This window comes from Monodon monoceros, unplaced genomic scaffold, assembly GCF_005190385.1.
Source record: "Monodon monoceros isolate NGI ecotype Baffin Bay Population unplaced genomic scaffold, NGI_Narwhal_1 Super_Scaffold_19, whole genome shotgun sequence".
In the NCBI taxonomy this organism is placed as follows: Eukaryota; Metazoa; Chordata; class Mammalia; order Artiodactyla; family Monodontidae; genus Monodon; species Monodon monoceros.
In genome coordinates this window covers 40038090-40052071 of record NW_021703775.1, presented here as the reverse complement: position 1 = coordinate 40052071, position 13982 = coordinate 40038090, and the positions used below count along the sequence as shown (strand labels likewise).

The window sequence follows — 13982 nt, the reverse complement described above, 5'->3', positions numbered from 1 at the left end:
GAAGCTAGACAGCTGCTCAGGCATCACCTCACAAAGAAACAATTCTAGCATGGGGACAGCACAGTTCAGGTCTCATTTGTAGCTCTGAGGGTCCTGAAACCCAGTATTATCAGTGTGCCAAGTATACCAGGCCCGATTTAAGAATTAAGTCACAAAAATAAAACTGAAAGGAGATGTTCTTACTTCGCCAGTGCTGGATAAATACGGACAAAATCATACTATTTGGCTTCTCACAACCAATCCATGCAGACAACTTCTCTTCTGCTAACACACTGTTTATTTGTAAAGACTATGAAACTAATGATTAGGTAACAGCAGGTATATTCTAATTCAATCATGCATCCTAGTCACTATAATTAAACTATGAGCTTTCATAAATCTAAGCAACAGATTTCAAAACTAATGGCCAATTTTATCCGTGGTGCGATAGTCACACTTTGAGGCTGAAAACTAATAAAAACTATGTCCAAGTACTTGAGGGAACTTTACTAAAGGCTCCATACCAGAGCTATCCCCACAGCACAACTCCAGGAAGCCATCATTCACGCCAAAGCCTGAGCACTGTTATGCAGCCAGCCTTGGCAATGTACACTCATCTTATATACAAAGCTGGGGATGAAAATATGTATCTTGAAACTTATTCTGAGAATTAAACAAGAACTCTATAAAGTAGCTAGCAGGAACTTAAAAATGGAAGTTCCTATATATAATAATCTAAGGAGGAGACAAACATTTATATTATGATGAATGCTATGGTAGAGGCATTCATATCCTTACCTTTGGCTTTCATCTATTATCTAAGTTAGAGACCTGTTCCTTTTCTCCACTATCAGAACAATGTATATAAAGCAAAGCAATGTCAGTACTTCCTATTTATCTATGAAAACATTTATTCCATAAAATATTTTATATACTTGCACTATTTTTCTTATAACTTTGTTGCTAACAGCTCTCAAAAATCCTATAAATATATACCATAGTACCTATCTTGAGTTAGAATTAAGTACTACTGGGATCCATCTATTTAAATTCTGACTCTTCCACTAGATATAAGTTCCATGAGGAATCTTAAGTCTTGCTTGTGTATCTTCACTGCCTTACATTATAGGCATTCAATAAATAATAGGTGGAAAAAAATGAACAATTCAAAAATCTGATATTTGCATACTCAATGCTTCAACTGATTTTCATTACTGGAGTTCTCCCAATAATATCACATCTGCGTAGAAAACTGCCTCAAACTGACTATATCAAAATAACAGAAATAAAACTAGAAGAACATTTCTTCTTCCCTTTCCAAACCCTTCCTCCGTTCCTAACTATCCTCTAAACACTGAGATCTTAACATTTAAGCATCAGAAAATAAGTCAAAATAATTTTTCTCTTTTCTATCACTTTAAATCCAAAGAATGATCAGGTCCATAACATCAACGCCTCAAGAATCTTCATAACTTCAGCAGAATTGTTAAGAGTACATCTCAATTCATTACTTGTCTTCTGTCTCTCCCCTCCATTGTTTTGCTAAATTTTCTAAAAAAGGTTTCATCCATCCCAAATCCTATTCAGGAATGATACCTTATCAAATAAAATGTAATTTCATGAATACGCATTAACCGGTCCTCAATATCACCATAATAGTACATTTAAAATTATATGTAACATCCATTTCTGGCTAAAATGGAGTACCTTACTGAAGACCAAAACTTCCACTGAGAACAACTAAAGTAGCCTGATGAAAGGGAAAAGAAAAAAAAAAGTTTGAAGATGTCAAAAAATTGCTAAAGCAACCAGGACTTGAAGGACCAAGGTCCTGAAGAAGGGGGAACAGAGGAGACGTAAGCCAACACTTCAGCCATTTTTCCTTCAGGGTATTTAGCAATTCTGGGCATAGAGCAAGAAAAGGAGGATCTGGGTAACTGGCGCAGGCAGAGAGCTACTAGTAAGTGGCAAACAAAAAACAAAAAAATCAAACCAAAAAAACCAACAACAAAAAAACAAAACAAAAACCCTAACAGCATTTCTGGCAATCTCTTGAGGATAGAGAAATAAAAATAACAGACTTAAAGGGCCAGAATCTGGTGAAAAGGTAGGGTCAGAGACTGCGGCCATATATTCTGGCAATTTTCCATCAAAACTTTTAATAAACTGCAAGGGATAAGAGGATAAAAAGCCAAGCAGTAAGCCAATGAAAAACAAAGGATAATATTTAGAAACCTCATAATACTGAGGAGAAATTTATTAGAATTTAGAACCCACCAGTAGGAAAAAGTCCCAGTGAACATCCCTAAGCTCTCAGTGGGAACCCTTGGAGGGTTACCGGTCAAAGCAAAGTAAACAAGAGGTATATGAAGCACTGCCCAAAATGAAACCCAGACTCTAATGGGCTAAAGGTAAACTAGCCTAATGAAGACAAAGATTAGAGTTTAGGATCTACCAAGGGAGAAATCCAAATGAGCACACTTGGCTCTTGCTTGAAAGCTCTGGAGGGTTATAGCCTGGGAGAGGGAGAGGAGCAGTAAGAACCCTGCAAAAATGACAACCCACCCTGAACCATTTCAGTCTCTATGGCAACCTGCCCCCACTTTATTTTCCTAGCAAAGAAAAAAGTAAACCCTTTGTAGAAGAAAATATCATCTGGAGCTTCCAAACTTTTTAATACACGATTTCCAACACTCAACAAATATTATTAGGCATAGCACTGCAGCCTGAATGGCCAAGGGCAAGTACAGAAGAACAGCCAAGACAGTGAAAAAAGGTGCATTAACTAGAATGCCTACAATTAAGCCAGTTTCCTCATTTCTCCCCTTTTGCCGTTTTGTATTTTTTGTTGTTTTGGTTTTTTTCCCCCCAAAGAAAAAGCAATCATGTTATTGAGAAGAGACACAGAGATTTAAGGTTTTACATTTTTTTTTGTTATACAGTATTCAATTTTGTATTGATTCAATTGTGAAAATAAAGAAAAACCCTTACTCTCTGCTGTTAAAAAAAGTCTAGGCCTTGGTACTCACCCAACAAAGTTGAAAAATAACGTCCACATGAAAATCCTGCACATAGATGTTTACAGCAGCTTTATTCATAACTGCCAAAATTTGGAAGCAACCAAGATGTCCTTCAGTAGGTGAATAAACTGTGGTTCACCCAGACAATGAACTATTACTCAGTGCTAAAAACAAATGAGCTAATGAGCCATGAAAAGACTGAGGGGAAATTTAAATACGTATTACTAAGTGAAACAAGCCAATCTGAAAAGGCTTCATAATGTATGATTCCAGCCATATGATATTCTGGAAAAGGCAAAACTATGGAGACAGTAAAACGAACAGTGGTTGCCAAGGGTCAGGGGAGAGGGAGGGATGAATAGGTAGAGCACAAAGCATTTTTAGGGCAATGAAACTACTTTGTACAATATTATAATGACAGATACACGTCTTTATACATTTGTCCAAAACCATAAAATGTACATCACTAAGAGTAAATCCTAATATAAACTATGGTTTTGGGGTGATAACAATGGTGATAACAATGTGTCAATGTAGGCTCATCTATTGTAACAAATGTACCACTCCGATGGGGGATGCTGATAACGGTGGAGTCCATGCGTGTATTTGGGGGCAGAAAGTACATGGGCAATCTCTGTACCCTCCTAATTTTGCAATGACCCTAAAACCACTCTAAAAAAATTAAGCCTATTAACAAAAATTAATAAAAGCACTAGGAATGCCAAGATCCAGGACTATATGACAGAAAACCACAAGAAAAAAATAAAAAGAGACTCAAGGGGATCTAGATTATGGGAGTAGGTAGAAAAATTTTAAAACAACCATAAAAAAAAAAAACAGAGAAAAAGATGGAGAATTTCAACAGAGCATTAAAATCTAGTAGAGTTATACTAATATCTAACAAAGTAGACATTAAGGTAAGAAATATTGCTAGATACAAAAAGAAACATTTAATGATGAGGGAAAATCTACAAGGAAGATACAGCAATTATAAATGTGTATGCACTCTAAATTAAAAACAGAACTTCAATATGATCCAGCAATTCCACTTGTGGGTGTATGTCCGAAGGAAACAAAATCACAATGTCAAAGACATATCTGCACACCCATGTTCACTACAGCATTATTTACAATAGCCAAAACATGGAAACAACCCAAGTGTCTACTGACAGATGAACAAATAAAATGTCGTGTATATATATATATATATATATATATATATACAGTGGAATACTTTTCAGCCATAAAAAAGGACATCCTGCCATTTGCAACAACCTGGATGACCTATAATGGGCATTATGCTAAGTGAAATAAGTCAGACAGAAAAAGACAAATACTGTATGATCTCACTTATAATGTGGCATCTAAAAACATACCCTAAAAAACTGAATTCATAGGGCTCCCCTGGTGGCGCAGTGGTTGAGAGTCCGCCTGCCAATGCAGGGGACACGGGTTCGTGCCCCAGTCCGGGAGGATCCCACATGCCGCGGAGCGGCTGGGCCCGTGAGCCACGGCCTCTGAGCCTGCGCGTCTGGAGCCTGTGCTCCCGGGGAGAGGCCACAACAGTGAGAGGCCCGCGTACCGCAAAACAAACAAACAAAAAACTGAATTCATAAATACAGAGAAAAGATTGGGGGTTGCCAGAGATGGGTGTGGAGGGTGGGTGAAATGAGTGAAAGAGGTCAACAGGCACAAACTTCCGGTTAGAAAATAATTAGTGGGAGTGTAATGTACAGCATGGTGACTACAGCTAATAATATTGAACAGCTGACGTGAACAACATGGCAGTTAGGTGCATCAACCCCCAACACAGTCGAAAATCCACCTAAAACTTCACAGTTGACCCTCCATATCTGCAGTTCCACATCCACACATTAAACCAACAGCAGATCGGATAGTACTGTAGTACATTTATTGAAAAAAAATCTGCATATAAGACCCCGTGACGCTCAAGGGTCAACTGGATTGTATATGTGAAAGCTGCTAAGAGAATAAATCTTCAACATTCTCATCACAAGAAAAAAATATGTAACTGTGTACTTATGCATGTTAACTAGACTTCTTGTGGTGATTATTTCATAATACATACATATATTGAATCAGTATGTTGTACATCTGAAACTAATATAATGTTCTGTGTCAATTTTATCTCAATAAACAAACATTAAAGGGAATTCTTTAGTCAGGAGGAAAATTACTCTAGACAGGAAAGAAATGCAGTAAGGAAGGAATGAAGAACACTGGGAGAAATAATTGTGTGTGTATAAAAATACTGACTTTAAAAACAACGTTTGTCAAATTTAAATATAGAATTAAAATGCATTATAACAACAACACAACAAAGGGGAGAAAATGCATTCAAGAGTTTTAGATCCTCGCAATATAAGAAAATTGGTAAAGATAACAATGTATATTTTGCTATGTGTATGTTGTAATCTCTGAGGTAACCTCTAAAATAATAAAAAAAAAACCTAACAAGTTAATAGAAAGAAAAATATAATAAAAATTGTGATTAATTCAAATAAAGGCAGATGAAGAAAAAAACACAAACTACATGAGACAAATATAGAAAACATACAGCAAGATAATAGACATAAAACTAAATATATTGGGTGATGTCAGTGAAAATGGCAGTCAGAAGTTCCTAAAATTCTCCCCTCCATATAATAGCAACAAAAAAACTATCAGAAAAAAAGGCAAATATGTGAGGTGATGAATGTTAATTAATACAATTGTGGCAATCCTTTCACAATGTATAGGTATATCAAATCATCACACTTTAAGTATGTAAAAATTTTGTCAATTATATCTCACTAAAACTAAAAGAAAAAAAATAACGTTATATGTTCAGTGAAAATATGGTAACATGTTAATTTACTGTGTACATAAAAATGTTATTTTTTTCCAAATTATATTTAGAATGCTACCTTGTAGGTCAATTTTTTAATGATGATATACCTTTAATTCACAGCCACAATAAGCATCAGATACTCTAACTACATGACACTTTTGACTAAAAACAGTGCAAAATAAATTGCTAAAACTGCACATATCTTAAATTGAAATGCATAAGAGAAAGGCATTTCTAAAACATTTTAAAATGGACATACTTATCCCAACCAAGAGTTCCTATCTCTTCAATAAGGCTTGAGTAGAACTGGGGAGGAGGAGGTAGTACATACAGCTCTTTTTTATTCTTTAAAGCAACTTCCTGTTTAAAAGAAAAAACTTGAATCAGCTTCGGAATGCTACACAATGAATTATTAGTACCTGATTACGAAACACAATTCTGTAATCTTTGCGCCTAACTAAAGTATCCATTATTTTTATGGAAAATCCAGCTGAATGATTCCCCTTCTCATAAAAAAAGACATGAAAAGGGTAAAGGACTGTACTGAAGGTCATGTAAAACTGTCAATTATTACACCATACAAACTTAAGACTCTCATGGTCTCCTAGACTATTATGCCTATCAGAGATGAAAAAAATTCACACACACACACACACACACACACACACACAAACTCCTCATTCTCAAGGCTTCACTATTTTTCTACTCCTGTTGATATAAAGAAACATGTACCTTTAAAGAAAAGCCTGAACTCTGTATATTGCCTAGACTGATACATCTGCACACCTCTGTGAATCACATTCTTACAAAAACCCTTCATTATCACAATAAATATATACCTGTTAATTTCTTTCACTGACTTACATGCTGTATTACTCCCAGACCAGCTAAGTGTTTTGTCATCTATCTGGCTAGATCACAGCTCCTTTCCCTGCTAAGCCCACCTATGATATCTTTAAGATGGTTTATGTTCCCCCACACAAAACTAAAATTTACATTTTTACAAGCAATACAAATATCACTAGAGTTGCTGAGGCTGAAAATTACCAGTTATTTCAAAGGTGCTAACCTAGACAGATACCTTATTTGGAAAGTAAAAATAAATGTATCTATACAGATGTTCACATGGTCTGGATTATCAAAAGGTTATTATAAAAAGAAATAATAAAACCAGAAATTAATTAATAAAAACCAATAAAGAAATTAAAAACCAGATATAATAAATAACAAAACCAGATGGGAAGAAGTATAAAAATTATAAATACTTCTGGTAACCCTAATAATAAGTTTAAATTTTTATTTGTTTAAGTATATACTTAGTAGTCCTTATCCTTTTTTTTTTTAAGGAAGGATAGGAGACAATTAAATTGAGGTAGCACTAGAAAGAATAGATTTTTACAAAATAGCGTTTCAAAATCAGGACTGTTTACTGAAACTACTTTAATAGAGTTCTGAATCTGCTTTAGGATAAAAACAAGCAAACAAACCAAACTGTGAAAGCAGGTTTGTAAAGCCCAGAACGTCAATGTGAATTAGAAGGGAAGCTCCCACAAGACAAAAAGTACACTGCTTTTTTATAAACTAAATACCTAATGCTGTATATAGATAGCCTGATGGTCCACAGAAATAAATTTGTACTATTAAGATTATCCTGTTACTAATACTACTACTAATGTCAATATTGTTCCTGGACTTATAGATGTAATAGCTATACAGTATTTATTTGCAAATTTTTTTAATTCAAAAATATTAATTACTACTATTCACGTATACTGAAGGTTAAAATAAACTTGGATAATAATAAAAATGTACTTTAATCTAGGTATATGACATTTGTAAACTCTGCCTTCTACCTTGGGTCAGACAAGTTATTCCTGTTTTAGAACTGTAACAGAGAAAAGGGCAAAGGCAGAGAAGCAAAGTGTTCTTTGTGGACAAGGAAGCAAAGGTACATAGTAGAAAGAACACAGGCTTTACAAACAGGTTTTAATTCCTAATTTTAAACATTTCCAAGTTTTGAGGCCTTAGGCACTCAGTGACTCAGCCATAAAAAAGGAATAAAATAATTTACCCTGTTGAGTTCTTTTAAAACAACTGTTCAGAGCTTCCCTGGTGGCGCAGTGGTTTAGAGTCCGCCTGCCGATGCAGGGGACGCGGGTTCGTGCCCCAGTCCCGGAAGATCCCACATGCCGCAGAGCGGCTGGGCCCGTGAGCCATGGCCACTGAGCCTGTGCATCCAGAGCCTGTACTCCACAACAGGAGAGGCCACAACAGTGGGAGGCCCACGTACCGCAAAAAAACAACTGTTCATTTATCAGATATGTACAAGCTCCTACTATACGCCTAGTTATTACTAGGAAACTCCATGAGAGATTTAACAAAATTTCCTGAAATAAGATCAACACCTACTGATTTCATTTGGGCAACATTCTCAATACTTTCACCAGTGATTATATTAAATGAACCCTATTACTAACAATACAACCCAATAAACTACAAATTCTTACATTTTTAGGTACAGTGCCATAAATGTGCAATAGTATCACCAACTCTGTCCACAATTTCTTCAGAAAGCTAAAGTATAGGATCTCATTTTACTCAGAAATGCAATAACAAATGTACTAAATAGAATATTGTGAATTGGAGATCAATCTCCAATTATTTTAAACTAATGAGTATTTCTTCAAAATTAAATGACCGATAGAGCTTAAAGTTAGCTTCAGTAGTAATGCGCCACAGTATATACAGTTTTTACTCTGGTTCCCTTACTCCAGGGATCCCCAACCCCCAGGCCGCTGACTGGTCTGAGGCCTGTTAGGAACAGGGCCACACAGCAGGAGGTGATGCACAGCAGGAGGCGAGTGGCGGGGGAAGTGAGCAAGGCTTCATCTGCGGCTCCCCATGGCTCGCATTACCGCCTGAACCATCCCCCCAACTCCCCCACCCCCCCACCCCCCAGCTTCATGGAAAAATTGTCCTCCACAAGACCACTCCCTGGTGCCAAAAAGGTTGGGGATCACTACCTTCGTCCTATTTGTACAGGTTATCAAAATTATGATAAAAAGACAAAAGGAGGAGCTTTTCAAACTTGTTCAATGTCAAGGAGATGTAAACCAAAATAACGCTTCACTTCTTCACCTTACATTTTTTAAGGTTATCCTGTTGTGGCCTTTGACGAAATTGATAATGAATGTTGATAATCCTTATTAATTAGGGTTTACAAATTAATTAGTCAAAATTTAAACTTTAGAATCTGATTTCTTTTTATACTCTTTATTTTGATCCCAAACTTTTCACCAAAGCTCCACCTCAGCGGGTTGTTATGAGGATTAAAAAAAGGACTCAAGACGAATCTAGCAAGTAAATAAGCTCTGAATATGTGGCGGCTGCTCCTAACAATAAGAAGGCCTCAAAAAAGAACCACAAAGAAATATCAAACTGCTTTCAGTTGTCAGTAGCTATATATTGGTATTGTAATTTTGTAAAACAAATATAAAGAAATATTTTATAGATATGGGAAAAGCATAAGTAAAACATACAAGTAAAAACATAATAAAATGACTATGTTAATATTCGAAATGAAAATTTTCAGATTAAAAAGAGATATAAGCATAAAGTCAAAGAAGTAAAATCCCTATGCCAAATTTGAAATGAAAATTTTGAAATGAACTCATGATTCTTTTCTTTCTAAAAAGCATTTTTTTCAGGCTTTGTCCACTGAAAAGGCCTAGAATTAATACCAATGAACACTCCAGTTTTGAGACTGTGGCATTCAAATACCATTTCCTACAAAAAAAACCATAGCTCTTCGGAAAAATAGGATGACAATGAAACTGGGGCAAATGGTGTCATAAAGCAAAGCTTGGGTTGTGTTAAAAGAACTCAGGAGCCAACATGAAGGGGCTTACACTGACCAAAAATGGTACAGTTTAAGCACTGAATAATGACTGCAATGGACTAAAGTTAATAAAATATTTAAAAACTCACAGGTTCATAATAATATTTTAAAAAAAGCATTAGTTTCGAGTTGCTAGGCACCAACTGATTATTCTAAAAATTGACTTTTTAAAAAAAGGAAAAAGAAACAAGCATTTATCCTATCTCTCCTGTATAAGCTATGCCACAAATTAACCAAATAACTGATGAAGGGAAATTCTTCTCTGTAAAAGATTTTCAGCTAATAAATATAGATGATGGATTTTTAAAAATCACCATTTGCAATCCCTAATGAAAAAGTGGATGTAGTCAATGACTGTCATTGGAAGCTAAAATCAGTAGGTGATAGGCTGATGGGAAACTTTATATTAGATGGATCTAAACCTATTGATCAATCTTAACTCCTCTAAACGAGGAACTATCAGACACCATGTACCTCCTGATGCAGGGTGAGAAGTACAGAGCGCAAAGTATTCTTACCAGAGCAAATGAACCCAGTTCTGTGGAGACCCTTAGATCTAACTGCCAGATTACAAAAAAGGTAGAAGAATATGTTAAAAGACGCCATGAATATCTAATAAACCAAATCCAGAATGCAGGAAATTTTATAGGACACATAATCTGGCTTTTCAATGAGTAGATGGCACGAGAAGAAGAAAAAGAAAATGGTGAGGGGAAGAGGAGACGCTGCTATAGGAAGTAATTAAGAAACTTAAGAGACATATCAACTAAATATAATGTGTGGACTGTGTTTGCCTACTGATACAAACAGAGCAGCTATAAAGAATTAGCACTAACTTTATTGGCATTATAACAGCATATTTTAAAACAGACAAAAAAACTCTTAAGCGTTAGACGTATAATCTGACATATTATGGAGAAATGGATACAACATCCAGGGTTTCTTTTAAAGTGCTCCAGTCCCTTTCTCCTAAAAGAGCAGGGGAAAAAATATGATTGGCAAAACTTTGAAGTTAGGTCATGGGCCCGTGGGTATTTCCTGTAGTCTTCCCTCTTCTGTTAATCAAGTATTTTATGTATAGTTAACTGAATAATCAATTATCATATGTAACTGTATATATGGAATGAAGCCTAACAAATTTTTCAGAAATCTGTAGTTGTATACAAAATTATTTATACATTGCATTATATCTTTATGTGTGACTTTTTAATCTCTCTGTAGATGTGACATTCTCTAACAGACCAGAAGTACATTTTATTTCTTCACCACCTGTGCAAGACTAGTGTCAAGTGTGCCCAGTTTAGGGATACAATCAAATTGGTTCTTACACATAGTTCTACTCCTACTCCTTTACTTTCAGAAAAGTACCATCTGTATTTATGCACAGAGTAAAATAAGACATTAATGATTGGGAGTTGAGAAGTTTTAAGTTCTAATCATTTGGTTTTTAAAGGAATTACAAAAACATTCAAGATTTACAGCATATGGTGACAGTGTTAGGAAACAAATTCTTACCAAAACCATCTTCAACTCCACTAAAAAGCTCATTAGATCAGGAGAGTGCTGCATTCTCTAGATCAAAACAACATTTCCAATTAATTTCATGTGTACAATGAATATTCCACGTGCTGAAATGGAAATAAAATCCAAGTCCATGTGAATATGGAAAAAAAAAGTGTTAGCTATATCTACATCTTAAAAGTATAAGAATTAAAGTATTGGCCATCAACCCTATTATTCCTACCAATTTCATTCTGAAAGAGTAATTAAAGCCCTCAAATCTATTTTGGTGAGATATACTGAATTATGTAAGAATGTCACTTAAAATCTCACACATTCCTCTATTTCTTCAGCACTGACTACTGTCAAGTTTAGCAATCTAGCAAACCACAGCACTACTTACCAAAAAAATAAAGTATGAATGGAGTGTTAAGAGGAGCATAAAATATAAAAATCAGGAAATCTATACAATTAAAAGAATCTAGTCAGAGCAATAAATTAACAACTAATCAATAAAACTGCCTATTTTAATTTTTTTCCTTTACCTTAATAAAGACTACCTATAATTGTTAATTTTGTCCTTTCACAACTAACCCGTATTAATTCAAAAAGAGTCAATCTTTCAATAAGGTAGAACAGTTACAATAAAATGGCAAAAAGGAAATAACTTCTGAAGTATAATGAATTAAAGTGTCATGGCTCCATTTCCTAGAAATCTTTGATTTTTAAAAGAAAATTATTATAGAATTAAAGAAAGCAAAAAAAATTCTCATTTAAAATTGCTTTCTTAGACAAATCTCTACATCATTTCTCTGCTTGAAATCAAAATGTTATTTTTGTTACTTTTTCTGATGCACTGCACCACCACCACACAGTTCTGAAGTGGATATGTAAATTTCTGTCTTTACATGAGAAAAATAATAATCGAAGATATTTCAACAATACATGAGACATATGATTCACATCTTAACACAGCTTTGTGTGGGCACATGTTTGTAGAACAAGTCTTTGACTTTCCCTTCTTCTATACAATATTTCCCCTGTAGGTTACTAGAGAGGAATAATAAATTATACCAAAGTGTGCAAACTACAGCTCAGAGGCTAAATCCAGCCCAATAGCTGTTTTTGTAAACAGAGTCATAATGAAATGCAACCACACCTATTCATTCACCTCTTGTCGAGGCTGCTTTTGGTGCTACAAGGGCACAGTAGAGTAGTTATGCCGGAGATCTTAAGGGTCCACAAAACCTGAAAAATTTACTATCCAGGTCTTCACAGAAAAAAATTGCTGACCCCCCCATCCCATATTTACTAAAGTTAAAAATGATACAAGGAAAGAATAGTAACATTCAACTGGACTTTGGAATAAAACAAAGACTGAAACTAATACTGGGTTCTACATGACCAACTGGAGGGCAGGTAGGAGATCAGTAATTGGAACTTTTTCTAGGAATTCTCTTGGCGAATTGGCGGAGAAAAACTGTTATAGAATTTATTATTATTATTAGTCTTCATTAACAGTTTTTCTTCAAGCTATTTAGATATTTCATTAGATTCATTTCTTAAACTTTAGTATACAATATAGTCTCAGCGGATGGGGAAGGGGTGGTGAAGAGAAAACAGAGGGAAATAATTTAAACATCCCCTTAAATATCTGCTGTAATTATACTGCCAGCAGCGACAGCCTACATTCTACAAATCAAATAGTTTATTTCCTATATTTCTTTGTGGTTCAGTACTGCTTTAAGTGAGAGTAACTGTCATTGTCAGTTTCATAGATAATAACCTGCTTTAAGAGAGAAAGTATAGGAAATCAGGAAAAACACACAACTGAATAAAGCATTAAAAGAAAGGCACTTCTACTTCCATTTATTTTCCTACAAGAGGCATTTCATTATTTTCAGTTCCTTCAGTAATTGATTAGAGAAAAACAAAAATCTTTGAAGGAATTTTCAGGTAGAGGAACCTAAACATTAAGAATAACTGAACTGGGATGGAGAGGTGGATGGTGGGTGAAGGATGTCAAAAGTACAAACTTACAGTTATAAAATTTTTTAAAAATAAAGAATAACTAAATAAATCCTGCCTATATCTCACCTATGCCGCCTTTACATCTACTCTCATTACATATGCATGCATGATCCTAAGTGATTTCCACTTCACCTTTTCTGTTGCTAATCTTGAACTACAATCGCATTTTGCCACAGATATCCTTCAACTCCCAAATGGGTCCTGGGATTTTTTGGTACCACCACTATTCAGGTGGATAGGGTGTATGCATTTGAAGACCCTAAAGTCTCAAGGATGGAAATAAAGTTTCGACACAAATGCTAGCCGGAGATGTGCTGAGGATTCTGAGACAGCAAACATTTTATATAAAATATGGATCCTTAAAATATTTGCTAGATAGAGGTGAAACCTACAGAATTCAGCAACTACTAAACCAGTTGTAACACTCTGCAAAATAGGTCTTTAAAATAGAGTATATTTAGTAACTTCTTACCCTCGCTTAAAACAAACCTTTTAAAGGACTTACCTGTTGCACTACACGATGATATCCATTAAGTATTGCTTTCAGCTGCCAACTACACAGTAATCTAAAATTTTAATGGAACATGGTTTATTCATTGTTCAGAATTAAAAGGAAAAACTTATTTGTATGCTAACTCAAACATGTACATACATAGAAAAGAATGACATAAAGATAATGCTGACAAGTTAATAAAATTTTTAT

The 13982-nt window shown here is 34.9% G+C and overlaps 1 protein-coding gene across 3 annotated transcripts in view; it reads right to left on the bottom strand.

Moving 5' to 3' along the window:
* FANCL (FA complementation group L) overlaps positions 1 to 13982 on the bottom strand; it is an 80093-nt gene that overhangs the window by 54848 nt on the left and 11263 nt on the right. For 2 of the 3 annotated variants that reach the window (XM_029231590.1, XM_029231591.1), the window contains 3 exons: positions 13785 to 13845; positions 11264 to 11320; positions 6110 to 6210 (listed from right to left, as the gene is read on the bottom strand). In XM_029231590.1, the coding sequence (XP_029087423.1) occupies positions 6110 to 6210; positions 11264 to 11320; positions 13785 to 13845 (219 nt within the window). Of the gene's footprint in view, positions 1 to 6109; positions 6211 to 11263; positions 11377 to 13784; positions 13846 to 13982 lie in introns of all 3 variants that reach the window. The other variant, XM_029231592.1, reaches the window with a different exon arrangement.